At 43.5% G+C, this 17625-nt stretch overlaps 1 protein-coding gene across 1 annotated transcript in view; it reads right to left on the bottom strand.

Moving 5' to 3' along the window:
• LRRC74A (leucine rich repeat containing 74A) overlaps positions 1–17625 on the bottom strand; it is a gene marked incomplete at both ends in the record, with an annotated part of 59824 nt that overhangs the window by 41611 nt on the left and 588 nt on the right. The window contains 3 exon segments of the mRNA XM_079699192.1: positions 368–496; positions 2338–2389; positions 2393–2440. Coding sequence (XP_079555318.1) covers positions 368–496; positions 2338–2389; positions 2393–2440 — 229 coding nt within the window.

Genomic DNA, 17625 nt, shown 5'->3' with positions numbered 1-17625 from the left:
AGTTCCCCCCTCTGTAAAGGGCAGGTAATAATGCCTACCTCCCGGGACTATTGCAAAGGTGACATAAGATGCCACATGTGGAAACGTTCAGAAAACCAGAAGCCCCCGTTCACTTATTGCTCCAGCTTTCAGCAAGCTGATGGGACCCCTCTGCTCATGAGTACAGTCATGAGCATGGGGCAGCAGAGACTGCTGGGCCAGCCTTAGGGAGGTCGTGGCATAAAACTGAGCACAGGTGTTTCTGGCCCGTTCCCTGTGCAGCACGTCCCACCGGGCAGAGCCTTGGCCAACTGGGAAACCGATTTCTCCAGCTTCTGAGGAAGGAGGCAAGCCACCCCTCACCCACCAAGGGCCCATGCTCGCTCACCTTCAATCTCAAGGTCTCTTTCTGAGCTCTCCCGGGCTGGTTTCTCTTTTTTGACAGCCATGGGGGCTTCAGCCTCACAGTAGAGTGTTTCATCACTGCTCTGCCGTGCCGACCCGGTGTCACTGTCATCTGGAAGAGAAACTCATCTCCTTGATTCTGGAAACGAAACCCGCTGGCCTTTCAGATGGAGCTCACCACTGGCCACCCTGTGCCTCTGTTTCTCTCATCTGCAACCCGAGTCCTGGCTGCAGCCTTTGTCCCTCAGCCTCGCGTGGCTCAAGGTGCCAAGGGACTACAGCCGGCCTTCAGCCCTGCCAGGGGGGCTCCCCTCTACGAGCCCTCTTTCCCTGACACAGAGCTGCCTCCTGGCTGAATCGTCTGTGCTAAACGCCCTTCTTGTTCTCTGGAGGCCTCGCTCCTGTCCCACCCCCTGTGTTGGGCCAGCCTTAGACGTTGGCTGCTTGCTCCTTCTTCTTTTTTTTTTTTTTTTTTTTGCGGTACGCGGCCCTCTCACCGCTGTGGCCTCTCCCGTTGCGGAGCACAGGCTCCGGACGTGCAGGCTCAGTGGCCATGGCTCACGGGCCCAGCCACTCCGCGGCATGTGGGATCCTCCCGGACTAGGGCACGAACCCGTGTCCCCTGCATCGGCAGGCGGACTCTCAACCACTGCGCCACCAGGGAAGCCCTGCTTGCTCCTTCTTTTCCTTCTTATTAGCTCGGGTGGGGTTCAGGGTCTGCTTTACTCTTTCAGGGGAAGGACGTGTGCTGATGCCTAGACTTGCTCATTGGCAGGCACAGATGACGCTGGGAGGGCAAGGGGCAGGGCAGGTGACTTGGGTCACGTGTAAAATAACGTGGAACAGAAGCAGTTCCAGAGAGTGAGAGGGGTAACTGGATTCCTAGGATCTGACCTAGCTTCTTCCTTCCAGTCCAAATTTATGACCACGCAGAAGGAAGGGCTTGCAAATCTCCCTGGGATTGAAACTAATTGCTATGATTAAACACAAGTGTCCTGGGCTTCCCTCACACTAGTCCCCTGCACTTGCTAGATGTGATTTTTCTGCCATTGGGCCACTGATCTGGAAGCAGCCCTGGGCTCCTGAAAGCCACACAAAGTCCAGGGCTAGTCCTCCCATGTCAGCAGGATGCAATGGTTTCAGGAAGCCAGGCTGCACCACTGGATGGCCTGTCAGAACTCAACCGGGGCTAGTTCTCCCACATCAGCAGGATGCAATGGTTTCAGGAAGCCAGGCTGCTCCACTGGATGGCCTGTCAGAACTCAACCAACCTCTCTTCGGGTGGGCTGAGCATTCATGGCACGGGTCGCAAGTTTTGACCACCCAGTTTCTAAGATAGTGGAGTTCCTAATGATTCCATGCAGGTTTATGTCCTTCTCAGCCCTTGTCCATAGACCCAAGCTCCAACATTTATTTCCCAGCCTATAAGACAAGGTCTGCATGACAAGGGGTGGAAGTAGCAGTGGTCAGACATTTAGAAGACATACAGCAGCTTAGCCATCAGACGTAGCCCTCAAAAAGTGATGATTTCTTAATTTCCTCTTTAGATAAACCATTTTAGAATTCCATCCAACCAGTGGAATGTTGGTAACTGTTTAACTGGCTCTCCAGAAAAAAAAAAATCCTGCTTTGTAATGTTAGCCAATTCAGGTGGTGTAAATATTCCTAACATGGCTGATTTCCAACTACCAACATGACATCGGCCAGCTCACAGAATGAAAATTAAAGTCAGCCAGAGCTGGTATGAGCCAGTTCCAGCACAGCATTGCATCCAACTTTCTCACTCCCTGGTTGGCAAGCCCCGAAGTCAAGTCAATGTCACACATCACCCCAATTCTAGAGGGTCCCAGGAGAGGAGGGAAGGGGGCTTCTGGGTCTACGTGGTCACTAGGCATTACACTGAGGCAGCCAGAAGGGCCTGAGTGGTGAGAAATGGGATGCATTTTCTTTCACCTTTTGTCTCAGGCTCAAGAGGGTCATCATTGTCCATGGTGCCGGGGCCCTCTCAGGGGCTGCTGCCAGCTTCTTGCCACCTTTCTGCTGCTTCCCTAAGAAGCTACCTGTCGGTTCACCTCTGTCTCAAACTTGGCATACCCTGCCCTCACCTAGACAGATCCTGGGGGTTGGGGGCTGTAGTTATCCTTCCATCCCAGCAAGCCCTGGGGAGAGTGGGTTTTGGCGGGACATGTCTGGATTTGACCCCAACTCTGTCTGGGAGAGGTAGCTACTTCCCCGGATCATCAAGGAGAGAGGTACAGCTCTATTCCTGGGAGCCCTGTTGAAAGGATGCCCACCCACCTGCAAGTTTATGACTTAGGACCCACTTTAATTTCATCTTCAACATTCCATGACCTCATGTGGTCATTGTGATCCACGTGGGTGGACCTAGCAACAGCAAGCCTCCCACCCTCCTGGTGGCTCTGGTAGTCATCTTTTCTCTTATATCCCTGGGGCCAAGCCCAGGCTTGGCTGTGAGTGTGCAGGTGCTGTGCGGGGGGGCCTCTAGGTGGAGTTGTATTTCCCTCTGAGTCAGGACCAAACCCAAGCCCCTTAATCAGGTGACTGCTTTGAGCTGCCACCATGTTCTTCTCTCAAGGTGCTTCAGGTACGAAATATTTCAGTGATGGGTGAGGTCAGTTTTCTTCTTCCCAGTTCTCCTTGCTTTTTTCTTTACCCCTTGGGAGAGTATCCTCAACCTTGGAGCAGCAGATCAAAAGCAAAGCACGACAAACATATGTTCTATCACTACAATTTGTTGCAGCCAAAGCATTGTTCAAACTACCAGGCTGCCAAACTTGGAACCACTCAACCATCATTCCCACCCTTGGCTGTTTTCACGTGTCCTGGAGTTGAAGTTCACTTGCAGTTTACTGTCAAGAGAACCTGGAGGCGTGTTTGTTCCTTCCTGATAAACTATCAGCACATCAACGGGCAGGTCAGTGACTGGAGGGCTTGGGGACATGAAAACCCCTCTTTGCCACTCAGAAGAATGAGGAAGATCTGGGAATTTGTGTAGGAAAAACATAGTTAGAACCTTGGACCAAAAGAAATATGTGAATCTGAGATATTACTCATTCCTCCAGGCATTCATTCTGAAAAATATTTATGGAGCGTCTATTACATACAAGGCACAAAGATAGGCCCCATCGTGGGGAGGGGAATGCAGATATGATTAAGATTTGGACCTTTCAACACATGTATAAAACAAGATAGAAACTGACAGGGCCACGCCTAGGTTGTGAGGGTCCTGGGAAAATAAATACTGTTGGCAGAGCTCCTGTTCAAATAAACAATTTGAGTCATCCTAAATCAGCATGACAACGTCATTCTAGTGGTCCAATCTCATGTGGTTCTGTGAGAGAGATACTGAACAAGCCAGAGGGAGTGATCAACTCCTAGGATGACTCGGTAGGCACAAGTCCTGGAGACCCTTGGTCAATCCCATGCTGGTGCAGAGGATAAGAAAGTGTACTTAAAGGAGAAAAATGGTGACTGGAGAGTATGTAGATCCTGGTCTAAGTTTTGGGTGCTCTTCCTGGACAAAGTACCATGTGGTCTCAGGTACCAAGGGCAAATTAGAAAATTTGGAGGAAGCCACTCCAAATAGCCACTGGGCAGCAACACCACTTGCCTGGGTCTAAGAGCAGTACTGGAAATTGATAAGGGTCATGCTGGGGAGCATTCATGGGCTCACAAAGAGTGATGCTGGATTGGAGTCAGAGGTTTCCATGTAGATTCATGGGTTTGGGTTTTGCTTAATATACATACACAGATAGATGGGTATAGAAATAAATATAGATATGGGTTATGCATGGGTTGTTATACATACATATATTTCCTAGCTTTATCCACTGAAATGGACCAGAAGCAGTGACAACCCAGTGGTGATGAGCATGCCAGTGCCCAGGTCTAGGTTTACATTTTCCTTGGAAAGGTGGTTAATTACTCTGGTGCCAGAAAAGAAGGAAGGGATCAAAAACAAAAATAAAAAAGAGGGGGTGGGGCTTCCCTGGTGGTGCAGTGGTTGAGGGTCCGCCTGCCAAGGCAGGGGACATGGGTTCGTGCCCCGGTCCGGGAAGATCCCACATGCCATGGAGCGGCTGGGTTCGTGAGCTGTGGCCGCTGAGTCTGTGCGTTCAGAGCCTGTGCTCCGCAACGGGAGAGGCCACAACAGTGAGAGGCCCGCATACTGCAAAAAAAAAAAAAAAAAAAAAGAGGGGGCATGTTGAAAAGGCCCAGGAGCCAACTTGAATGAGCTCCCATAGCCAGGGTTGGAACTTGAACAACAAAATAAACAATGGTATTGTACTGTAACCCAAAGAATAAAATAGACATCTAGGAGTCCCTATTATTTGTGGGCTCTGGACAAGTAAGGTGTGGGGAAAAGGCATTTCTGGGAATGTGACAAGTTGTTATTCAAAGCAGCTGTACCATTCTGAATTCCCACTAGGAATATATGAGAGCATCAGTGCTTCACATTCTCACCAATCCTTGATATTGCCAGTTTTGTTTTGGTTTTGCCAGTCTAATAAGTGTGTAGTGGTATCTCATGGTGGTTTTAATTTGAATTTCCCTAATGACTAATGATGTTGAGCATCCTTTCATATGTTTATTGGCCATTCCTATATCTTCTTTGTTGTTTGTTCAGATCTTCTGCCCATTTTAAAATTGGATTGTTTATTTTCCTGCTGAGTTTTGAGAGTTCTTAATGTGTTCTGGAGATAAGTCCTTTGTTAGAAATGTGATTTGCAAATATTTTCTCTCAGTCTATGGTTTAGCTTCTTACTCTTAACAATGTCTTTCACAGAGTACAAATTTTAATTTTGATGACGTCAAATTTTATCAAAATTATCAATTTTTTTCTTTTATGGATCAAGTTTTTGTGTCATGTCTAAACTCTCTGCCTAACCCAAGGTCATGTAGATTTTCTCCTGTTTTATGCTAGAAGTTTTACCGTTTTAGCTTTTACATTTAGGTCTATGATGCATTATCTTTTTTGTCATAATAAAATATGCTAACATAAAATTTACCATTTTAACCCTTTTAAGTGTGCAATCCAATGGCATTAATTATATTTACAATGTTGCACAACCAACACCATTATCCATTTCCAGAACTTTTTCTACGATCCATTTGGAGTTAATTTTTGGATAAGGTGTGAAGTATACAATATACCTATATATGCACGTGGATGTTCACATGATCCAGCACCATTTGTTGAAAAGACTGTCCTTTCTCCATGTATTACCTTTTCACCACTGTCAAAAATATGTATCTTTTTGCAGGGTTAGTATTTCCAAAACCACATAACCAGCATGCGATGGACCATCTAATCAAAATGTACTTTAAACCACTAGTTTGTGAGATAAGCCCCCGTGGTGCTGGGAGGTGGGCCTAAGGCATTTAGAGGTGGGAGGTGGACTGACTACAGGCTATCCACAGAGCAGGGCAAAAGAGACAGTCTCAGGAGAGGAGGGAGCTGTGATTTTGACTGGAAATGAGTCCAAGAGAATGTCACCCAGAGCAAGGTATGGCCAAATACTAAGAGAATGACCATGTTCTTCTTTATTGCCAATATTCTTGTTACAATCTATCTTTTAGTGGGGATCATGGCAGAGGGACCCTTTACTATCCTATAACCATTTATATAGCACTTATAAGTGCAGGCATTGTTCGATGGTCATTACATGTATTAACACATTTAAATTGTCTAACAACTATTATGAGATGCTATTTTTATTCCCATTTTATAGAGGAGAAAACTGAGCACAGAGAGGTTAAGTTACTGGCCCAAGGTCAAACAGTGAGAAAGTGGTAGATCTGCGATATAAGTGAAGTCAGTCTGGCTGCTGCTTTTCTACATTGACCCCTTTGCTATTCCTTGAACATGACAAGGTTGTTCCCCACTCAGGGCAACTGTTGTTCATGGTTCAAAAGGGTCTGTGCTCAGGTTATGTATTTCGGGAGTTGGCAAACTACAGTCTGAGGACCAAGTCGGGTCCATTGCTTGTTTCTGTAATAAAGTTTTGTTGAAACACAGCCAGAATCACTCATTTAGGTATTTCTGTGGCTGCTTTCATGCTACAATGGCAAAGTCAAGCAGTTGCTCCAGAGACGCAATGGCCTGCAAAGCCAAAAACATTTTCTATCTGGTCCTTTGGGAAAAGTTTGTTGTTGTATTTGATGGCCATTAGCATGGGATAATTACGGAAGGCCCGAGTACTCCAAGGGAAGGAATGGAGAGAAAAGAATCAAAGAAAGAAGGCTGGCAGGAGCCATGTGAGGAGGCAGGGTGAGGGAGCACAGCCACAGAAGGAAACAGATGCTTCATTATTAGGTGTAATAATATCCAATTTTATGCAAGGGCTGTTTTTCTTTAAATGGTAACTGTAAATCAAGTCAGATTTCAAATATGCGGGGGACTTTGAAAGAAAAGTACTTTCAGAATTATCTTGTAAAGCAAAAAAATCTTTGGAAAATACAGAGAAGTTCCCATTGTGTGTCCACCTTTGCAAGTCTGGATTTTATTATGCTTGGTTTCCTTATGAAACCAAAGCTCTTCAGAAAGAAGGATTTTTCATTAATTAATTACTAATGAATGAATGAATGAATGAATGTGTTGAATGCCCTGGCACTGGGCTGGGTGATGGGGTTAGAGTGGTGAACCTCATGAAGTATACAACTTACTGAGATACTGATGAGTAAACAGTGACAGTGTTGAGCCCAAAGTAAGCGAGGATGTTTCAGAAGCAAATAGGAGGAGGCTTCTGGCCCAGACTGGGGGTGTGGGCAGTGGTGTGTCTGTGGGTGGGTGGGTGTAGGAGATCTGGGAAAGCTTCCTTGAGGAAGGAATGTCTAGGCTGAGACTTGAAAGTCTGTTAGGCAGTAATTGGGTGAAGGCAGAGGGATGGGGTAGACCTGGTGGGGAAGGAGAGGTATTTGAGGCTGAGAAAAAAGCATATAAATGTCCCAACAGCATGTTAGAGTCTCAGGCAGTTTAGCAGTGTGCTTCTCGCCTCCAGGGAGAGTTGTGATAGGAAGGAAGAGCTAAGAGATGAGATGGGAGGTGAGCAGAGGGCAATAATGAAGGGCCTTCAATGCTATGCTAATGGAGTTTGACTGAATTTTGAAGATAGTGAGGGTTTGCAAAGAGGTTTTTAACCAGCAGTATGAGCCGACGTGATTTGCATGGTAGAAAGACGTGATTTGCATGGTAGAAAGACTGTTCCAGCCGCAGTGTGGAAAGTGGATGGACGGTAGGAGGAGGATCAACAGCAGTTAGGAGTGGCTGCGGGGAGGAAGTGGACTGACTAAATAAATATAAAGAAGGCCAAGCCACCTGGGCTTGGGGATAGATCAGATATGAAAGTAAAAGATGGGGAAAAAGCAGGAAGCCAGGATAACTCGATAGACGATTGTGCCACTCACAAAGAAGAGGACTGAGAAGCTGGGGAAGTGGATTTTTAGCAGATGGTGGGGGAAGGAAATGAGTGCAACTTTGTGTGTTGGGTCTTTGAGGTGCTTCTGAGACGTCTGCTGGAGAAATCTATAGGCAGAAGGATTTATGAGTCTATGGCCCAAGAAAAGGGTTAAAAATGTAGATGTGTGAGTTATCTGTATATGGATGCTATCTGAAGCCACTGGAGTGGTGAAAGTTTCACAAAGAGGCACTTTAAAGGAGAGGGGCCAAGGATGAAATCCTAGAAATACCATCATTGAAAGGATGGAACAGAAATAAAAGGTACTAGGACAAAATGTCCACAGAGTTGGAAGGAAAATGAGAATGTCACGTAACTTGAGGGAAGAGAATCTTCTAAGAAGGGGGAGTTATGCAAATTTACAGAATATTCAAGAAATAATAAAGCTTGGAGAGTGTCTATTGAATTTATCCACAAGGAAGGCATTGGGAACTTTGGTGGGGAGACAGTGGAGTGATGAGGGTGGAAGCTATACCTCAGTGGAAGGAAGATGAATGAGGGGTGAGGAAGGAGACAGAGGAGGAGACAAGTCTTTCAAGAAGCTTGGCTTTGAAGGAGATGTGGGGAGATGGAGGAATGGCTGGAGGGGGACATCGCCTGACTCTCATAATATAGGAGTGATTTGAGCATGATTAAATGTTGATGGGAAGGAGTCAGGGAAGAAAAGGAGAGGGATGAGCAGAAGGGGCACAGTCCCTGAGGAGGAAAGAGTGGGCGATCCCAAGCACGGCGGAGCGGTCAGCCAAGAGGAAAAGGTGGCTACTGATGCTGGCCAGCGTGTTGGTGTGGCAACGGGAAGCAGAGAGTTTTCACTGGGTGGTTCTAGTTTTTCTCTAAAGTTGATCTTCAGAGCAGGAAGGGAGGCAACAGAACAGCAAGTTTGAAAACAATGGTCATTGTGGAAATAGGAGAGAGAGCTAATGAAGAACACAGGATGGCTGGGGAAGGTTGAGGGCTAAAGCGAGGTTGCAGACCAGCACACTAATAGCTCCAATCTGTGCGGCTAGTAATTTTTTCATTGGTGCTCAGCAGCCCAGATGTAAGAGCCAAGAAGGAGAATGGCTTTTACTAACCTAGGCAGGTGTTGTCAGAGAACAGTGGGCAAGAGAGTAGATATTAGGAAGAGAGTGATTTAAAAAATGGCTCATGGGTTCAATGGAGTTAAAGAACAGACGATGCAGGAGTGAAAGTGAGAGAGGCAGAAAGCCATGAGGGGATCCATTAGAGTGGGGGTGTGAGTTTATGATTCTAGAGGTGGAGCAGTACCCTGTAATGACACATCAAGGGTGTCTGAAGCACAGTGGGAATTAGGTCATGAGGAGGTGGTGACAATGAGCTTCTAGGATTTGGGATGGCTTACCCACAATAATGATGTGAGGACTTGAGGTAGGGAAGACTGGGAGTCCAGGGCTAGAGTCTTCAATGAAAGGGGAGGAGTGGACCTGAGGTCAAGATAAGACCAGGGTGAAGCTGGGGTAAATACTGATGAGTGCTTGATAAATCTCTAATGAATACATGAATGCATGAATCGGAAAGAGTGAAAGAATGAATGCATCAACTCACACCAATCCGTCACATTCTTCCCAGAAGAATGTTACTAGGAGTGTATGGTTACTAGGAGTTCCTAGTAACCAATTACTAGGAGTGTATGGGTCTCAGATTATCGTAAAAGTTGAGCATAGGCAATTCTTTTCAGCCTATCCTATCTGACAGGCTGTTTGAGGCCTTTACACCTGCATGGATTCAGTACAGTAGCCACTACCATCTTATAGCTACTGAGCCCTTGAAATGTGGCTAGTATGAATTGAGATGGGCTGTCCACATGAAACACACACTGGATTTCAAAGACTTAGTAGAAAAAAAAGGAAAAATCCCACAAAATATCTCATTTTAAAAAACTGATGACGTGAAAATGCTAAATTTTTTAAGTGTGATTAAATAAAACATTATTAAAATTAATTTCACATGCTTTTTTTTTTTTTTTTTTTTTTGCTGTACGCGGGCTTCTCACTGCTGTGGCCTCTCCCGTTGCGGAGCACAGGCTCCGGATGCGCAGGCTCAGCGGCCATGGCTCACGGGCCTAGCCGCTCCGCAGCATGTGGGATCTTCCCGGACCAGGGCACGAACCCGCGTCCCCTGCATCGGCAGGCGGACTCTCAACCACTGCGCCATCAGGGAAGCCCTCACATGCTTTTTTTCCAACCTTTTATATGAGGCTATTAGAAAATGTTAAAGCACATATGTGGTTGACATGATAATTGTCTTGGGCAGCACTGCTCTAGGCTTTGGTCAGTAGCCTCTGCAATCCTGAAGGAAGCGTTATGCCACCCTGTGTATTGCACAGTTCAACCAATAAATTAATAAAAGCAGCCACCATGTTGAACTTCCTATACATGTCTGTTAGCATAAGTAAAATATGAATAGTTGAGGGCTTATCCTATATACAGGAAATTTCCCTCTAAAAGAACATTTTAAATCCCTGAAAGTATTGAAAAACCTCCCACCTGCCCCATTAGGTAGGTTCTGGCTCCTTGAAAACACTCAGTGGTGGAGGCAGATATTTATCATTGCCTGCGCTGTGGTCACAGTTGGGACGAATTGAGGGGCTCATGTGGTCCCTCTTCTTGGAATATTTCTGACATGATGAGGCTGCAGATTATACTCATAATTTTCCTTTGACTGGGGATTCGTGAGGCTGCACTTCTTCTGAACAAGTTTCCTTGGATCTGCTGTTATGGCTTGCTTAGCAGTGCCACATTACAGTTTGGAAGGCCCTTATTTCTGCCCAGAATTGTGGAAGATGACCCTACATTAGCAGTAGCCAGAGTTGTTTTGGGCCTAAACTTAAAAAATGTCATAGTAAACATTGAGAGCTTACCCTGTGTTGGGCAAGGTCAGGAAACTGAAGCTCCAAGAGGTTAGGTAATTCCTAAGCTAGGAAGTGGCAGAGTCAGGATCTGAACCCAGGTGGTCTAACTCCAAAGCTTGTGATCCTTTCCAGCATAGCTGCTAATGGATCAGGAAACAAAAAGAAGCCAGCCTTGCTTAATTGGCCTCAGGAAAAGGCTCTGAAAGAACATGGCATCAGTCGGCCTGACACATTTTGTCCACATGTTCATTGAACAGCCCAGCTGAGGGTAGGTCCTTTAGTAGAGGACTGTACATCAGGATAACTTGGTGAGTGTTTAAGGGCCCCATCCCTGACCTGTTAAATCAGAACCCTGGGACTAGGGCCTAGGAAGCTGTATTTTAAAAACATTGGCAGCAGAGGGCAGACAGCAGAAGCAAGAAGAACTACAGTCCTGCAGCCTGTGGAACAAAAACCACATTCACAGAAAGATAAACAAGATGAAAAGGCAGAGGGCTATGTACCAGATGAAGGAACAAGATAAAACCCCAGAAAAACGGGCTTCCCTGGTGGCACAGTGGTTAAGAATCCACCTGCCAATGCAGGGGACATGGGTCCAGGCCCTGGTCCGGGAATATCCCACATGCTGCAGAGCAACTAAGCCCGTGTGCCCCAACTACTGAGCCTGCGCTCTAGAGCCCACGAGCCACAACTCCTGAACCTGCGTGCTACAACTACTGAAGCCCACGCTCCTAGAGCCCGTGCTCCACAACAAGAGAAGCCCCTGCAATGAGAAGCCCGTGCACCGCAATGAAGAGTAGCCCCTGCTCGCCACAACTAGAGAAAGCCCACGCACAGCAACGAAGATCTAATGCAGCCAAAAAACAAACAAACAAACAAAAAACAAAACAGAAAAACAACTAAATGAAGTGGAGATAGGCAACCTTCCAGAAAAAGAGTTCAGAATAATGATAGTGAAGATGATCCAGGACCTCAGAAAAAGAATGGAGGCAAAGATTGAGAAGATGCAAGAAATGTTTAACAAAGACCTAGAAGAATTAAAGAACAAACAAACAGAGATGAACAATACAATAACTGAAATGAAAAATACACTAGAAGTAATCAATAGCAGAATAACTGAGGCAGAAGAACGAATAAGTGACCTGTAAAACAGAATGGTGGGATTCACTGCTGTGGAACAGAATAAAGAAAAAAGAATGAAAAGAAATGAAGACAGCCTAAGAGACCTCTGGGACAATATTAAATGCAACAACATTCGCATTATAGGGGTGCCAGAAGGAGAAGAGGGAGAGAAAGGACCCGAGAAAATATTTGAAGTGATTATAGTCGAAAACTTCCCTAACATGGGAAAGGAAATAGCCACCCAAGTCCAGGAAGCACAGAGAGTCCCATACAGGATAAACCCAAGGAGAAACACACCGAGACACATAGTAATCAAATTGGCAAAAATTAAAGACAAAGAAAAATTATTGAAAGCAGCAAGGGAAAAATGACAAATAACACACAAGGAAACTCCCATAAGGTTAACAGCTGATTTCTCAACAGAAACCCTACAAATGAGAAGGGAGTGGTATGATATACTTAAAGTGATGAAAGGGAAGAACATACAACCAAGATTACTCTACCCGGCAAGGATCTCATTTAGATTCAATGGAGAAATCAAAAGCTTTACGGACAAGCAAAAGCTAAGAGAATTCAGCACCACCAAACCAGCTCTACAGCAAATGCTAAAGGAACTTCTCTAAGTGGGAAACACAACAGAAGAAAAGGACCTACAAAAAAAACACAGAACAATTAACAAAATGGTAATAGGAACATACATATCGATAATTACCTTAAATGTAAATGGATTAAATGCTCCAACCAAAAGACATAGATTGGCTGAATGGATACAAAAATAAGACCCGTATATATGCTGTCTACAAGAGACCCACTTCAGATCTAGGGACACATACAGACTGAAATTGAGGGGATGGAAAAAGATGTTCCATGCAAATGGAAATCAAAAGAAAGCTGGAGTAGCAATTCTCATATCAGACAAAATAGATTTTAAAACAAAGACTATTACAAGAGACAAAGAAGGACACTACATAATGATCAAGGGATCAATCCAAGAAGAAGATATAACAATTATAAATACATATGCACCCAACATAGGAGCACCTCAATACATAAGGCAACTGCTAACAGCTATAAAAGAGGAAATTGACAGTAACACAATAATAGTGGGGGACCTTAACATCTCACTTACACCAATGGACAGATCATCCAAACAGAAAATTAATAAGGAAACACAAGCTTTAAATGACACAATAGACCAGATAGATTTAATTGATATTTATAGGACATTCCATCCAAAAACAGCAGATTACAATTTCTTCTCAAGTGTGCACAGGACATTCTCCAGGGTAGATCACATCTTGGGTCACAAATCAAGCCTCAGTAAATTTAAGACAATTGAAATCATATCAAGCATCTTTTCTGACCACAACACTATGAGATTAGAAATCAATTTCAGGGGAAAAAAAAGGAAAAAACACAAACACATGGTGGCTAAACAATATGATACTAAATAACCAAGAGATCACTGAAGAAATCAAAGAGGAAATCAAAAATTACCTAGAGACAAATGACAATGAAAACACGACGATCCAAAACCTATGGGATGCAGCAAAAGCAGTTCTAAGAGGGAAGTTTATAGCTATACAAGCCTACCTCAAGAAACAAGAAAAATCTCAAATAAACAATCTAAACTTACACCTAAAGAAAATAGACAAAGAAGAACAATCAAAACCCAAAGTTAGCAGAAGGAAAGAAATCATAAAGATCAGAGCAGAAATAAATGAAATAGAAACAAAGAAAACAATAGCAAAGATCAATAAAACTAAAAGCTGGTTCTTTGAGAAGATAAACAAAATTGATAAACCATTAGCCAGACTCATCAAGAAAAAGAGGGAGAGGATTCAAATCAACAAAATTAGAAATGAAAAGTTACGACACTGCAGAAATACATAGCATCCTAAAAGACTACTACAAGCAACTCCATGCCAATAAAATGGACAAGGTGGAAGAAATGGACAAATTCTTAGAAAGGTATAACTTTCCAAGACTGAACCAGGAAGAAAGAACAGATCAGGCACAAGTAATGAAATTGAAACTGTCATTAAAAATCTTCCAACAAACAAAAGCCCAGGACCAGATGGCTTCACAGCCGAATTCTATCAAACATTTAGAGAAGAGCTAACACCCATCCTCCTCAAACTCTTCCAAAAAATTGCAGATGAAGGAACACTCCCAAACTCATTCTATGAGGCTACCATCACCTTGATATCAAAACCAGACAAAGATACTACAAAAAAAAAAAAAAAAAAAAAAGAAAATTACAGACCAGTATCACCAATGAATATAGATGCAAAAATCCTCAACAAAATACTACCAGGCAGAATCCAACAACACATTAAAAGGATCACACACCATGATCAAGTGGGATTTATCCCAGGGATGCAAGGATTCTTCAATATATGCAAATCAATATGATACACCATATTAACAAATTGAAGAATAAAAACCATATGATCATCTCAATAGATGCAGAAAAAGCTTTTGCCAAAATTCAACACCCTTTTATGATAAAAACTCTCCAGAAAGTGGGCATAGGAGGAAACTACCTCAACATAATAAGGGCCATATATGACAAACCCACAGCAAACGTCATTCTCAATGGTGAAAAACTGAAAGCATTTCCTCTAAGATCAGAAACAAGACAAGGATGTCCACTCTCACCACTATTATTCAACACAGCTTTGGAAGTCCTAGCCATGGCAATCAGAGAAGAAAAAGAAATAAAAGGAATCCAAATTGGAAAAGAAGAAGTAAAACTGTCACTGTTTGCAGATGACATGATACTATACACAGAGAATCCTAAAGATGCCATCAGAAAACAACTAGAGCTAATCAATGAATTTGGTAAAGTTGCAGGATACAAAATTAATGCACAGAAATATCTTGCATTCCTATACACTAATGATGAAAAATCTGAAAGAGAAATTAAAGAAACACTCCCATTTACCACTGCAACAAAAAGAATAAAATACCTAGGAATAAACCTACCTAGGGAGACAAAAGACCTGTATGCAGAAAACTGTAAGACACTGATGAAAGAAATTAAAGATGATACCAACAGATGGAGAGATATACCATGTTCTTGGATTGGAAGAATCAATATTGTGAAAATGACTATACTACCCAAAGCAATCTACAGACTCAATGCAATCCCTATCAAATTACCAATGTCATTTTTTACAGAACTAGAACAAAAAATCTTAAAATTTGTATGGAGACACAAAAGACCCTGAATAGCCAAAGCAGTCTTGAGGGAAAAAAATGGAGCTGGAGGAATCAGACTCCCTGACTTCAGACTATACTACAAAGCTACAGTAATCAAGACAATATGGTACTGGCACAAAAATAGAAATATAGATAAATGGAACAAGATAGAAAGCCCAGAGATAAACCCATGCACCTATGACAAAGGAGGCAAAGATATACAATGGAGAAAAGACAGTCTCTTCAATAGGTGGTGTTGGGAAAACTGGACAGCTCCATGTAAAAGAATGAAATTAGAACACTCCCTAACAACATACACAAAAATAAACTCAAAACGGATTAGAGACCTAAATGTAAGACCGGACACTATAAAACTCTTAGAGGAAAACATAGGAAGAACACTCTTTGACATAAATCACAGCAAGATCTTTTTTGATCCATCTCCTAGAGTAATGGAAATAAAAACAAAAATAAACAAATGGGACTTAATGAAACTTTAAAGCTTTTGCACAGCAAAGGAAACCATAAACAAGACGAAAAGACAACCCTCAGAATGGGAGAAAATATTTGCAAATGAATCAACGGACAAAGGATTAGTCTCCAAAATATATAAACAGCTCATGCAGCTCAATATTAAAAAAACAAACAACCCAATCCAAAAATGGGCAGAAGACCTAAATAGACATTTCTCCAAAGAAGACATACAGATGGCCAAGAAGCACATGAAAAGCTGCTCAACATCACTAATTATTAGAGAAATGCAAATCAAAACTACAATGAGCTTTCACCTCACACCAGTTAGAATGGGCATCATCCGAAAATCTACAAACAACAAATGCTGGAGAGGGTGTGGAGAAAAGGGAACCCTCTTGCACTGTTGGTGGGAATGTAAATTGATACAGCCACTATGGAGAACAGTATGGAGGTTCCTTAAAAAACTAAAAATAGAATTACCATATGATCCAGCAATCCCACTACTGGGCATATACCCAGAGAAAACCATAATTCAAAAAGACACATGCACCCCAATGTTCATTGCAGCACTATTTACAATAGCCAGGTCACGGAAGCAACCTAAATGCCCATCGACAGATGAATGGATAAAGAAGATGTGGTACATATATACAAAGGAATATTACTCAGCCACAAGAAGGAACAAAATTAGGTCATTTGTGGAGACGTGGATGGATCTATAGACTCTCATACAGAGTGAAGTAAGTCAGAAAGAGAAAAATATTGTATATTAACACATATATGTGGAACGTAGAAAAATGGTACAGATGAACCAGTTTGCAGGGCAGAAAGTGAGACACAGATGTAGAGGACAAACGTATGGACACCAAGGGGGGAAAGCGGCAGGGGGTGGTGGTGGTGGTGTGATGAATTGGGCGATTGGGATTGACATGTATACACTGATATGTATAAAATGGATGACTAATAAGAACCTGCTGTATAAAAAAATTAATTAAATTAAATTAAAAAAATAAGTAAAAATATTTGCAAGTGTTAAGGGAACCATCATTTTACAAAACCTAGTCTCTAGATACGTGCCTTGATTTAGGATCTGATTTGGAACTTGGACTTCTGGGTACTTATTGGGACAACATGGAAGGGCATACAAGGAAGGTTTATTTAAGCCATATCAAGGAAGTGATCTGACTTTGGAGCCTCCTTAGGTAGAGTTAACGTTTGTGTGCTAGTTTCTAAGAGGCTTCCCAACCTTCAGATTGCCCCTGGAACCTCTGCCTCATCTCTGGCAAGGGTAAGAGCGCTGTTGCCTGAAGGCATACACTGCCTCTAGAGCTAAGGGGATAGAGTGGGAAGGCCACAGTACTGACTCTCTCCTTCTTCCTCCCTTCCGCCTTTCAGTGTTATGATGTACTCAGCTGGTCCCGGATCTGGTGACTCCGCAGAGGGCTTCCCCGAACAACCGAGGCTCCAGCCACAAATTGGAAATCACACAACTCATACACTGGGTACTGAAACTGGGAGTATTAAGTGGTCCCTCCTTCTTTACAGCGGCAGAAGACTGAGAGTGGGAAAGGGGAGGAGAGAATTAAAGAGGTCTGGGTAGCACAGCGTTGATGGAAGAACTGGCCTTCTTTTAGTGACATATATTTTGGTCAGTCAACAGAGGTTTATTTGGTCCCTACTATGTGCCTGACACTGTCATAGACACTGGAGAGAAGAGATACCTCAAGGAAAACCAACCAACCAACCAGACTTGGTCCTGTTGCCCCTATGGAGGGTTCACCCCCTCCCGTTTTTGGCCCCCTTATCAATGGGACACCCCTTTTTTCCAGATTAGGGGGAAAAGGGCCCATTTGGAACAGGATGATGAAGGAGATAAAATCTTATGTGCTGAAGCAAGGTGTGGACTCAATGTTTGACCTAAATCTGAGCCGGGGAAGAGAGTCAGGAAAAGGAGAAAAATGGGAAAGAGCTGGCTCTCTCCAGTCTGGGCTAAGCCGGTCAAGATCATAGAAGTCAGAGCTGGGTGAAGCCTTAGACAAGGTCCAGCACCTCATTTTACAGATGAGGGAACTGAGGGGCGGAGAAGTTACGTGG

This window comes from Hyperoodon ampullatus (assembly GCF_949752795.1).
Source record: "Hyperoodon ampullatus genome assembly, chromosome: 3".
NCBI classification, from domain to species: Eukaryota; Metazoa; Chordata; class Mammalia; order Artiodactyla; family Ziphiidae; genus Hyperoodon; species Hyperoodon ampullatus.
Note: the sequence above shows the minus strand (reverse complement) of the source record. Positions and strands in the feature narration are given on the sequence as shown.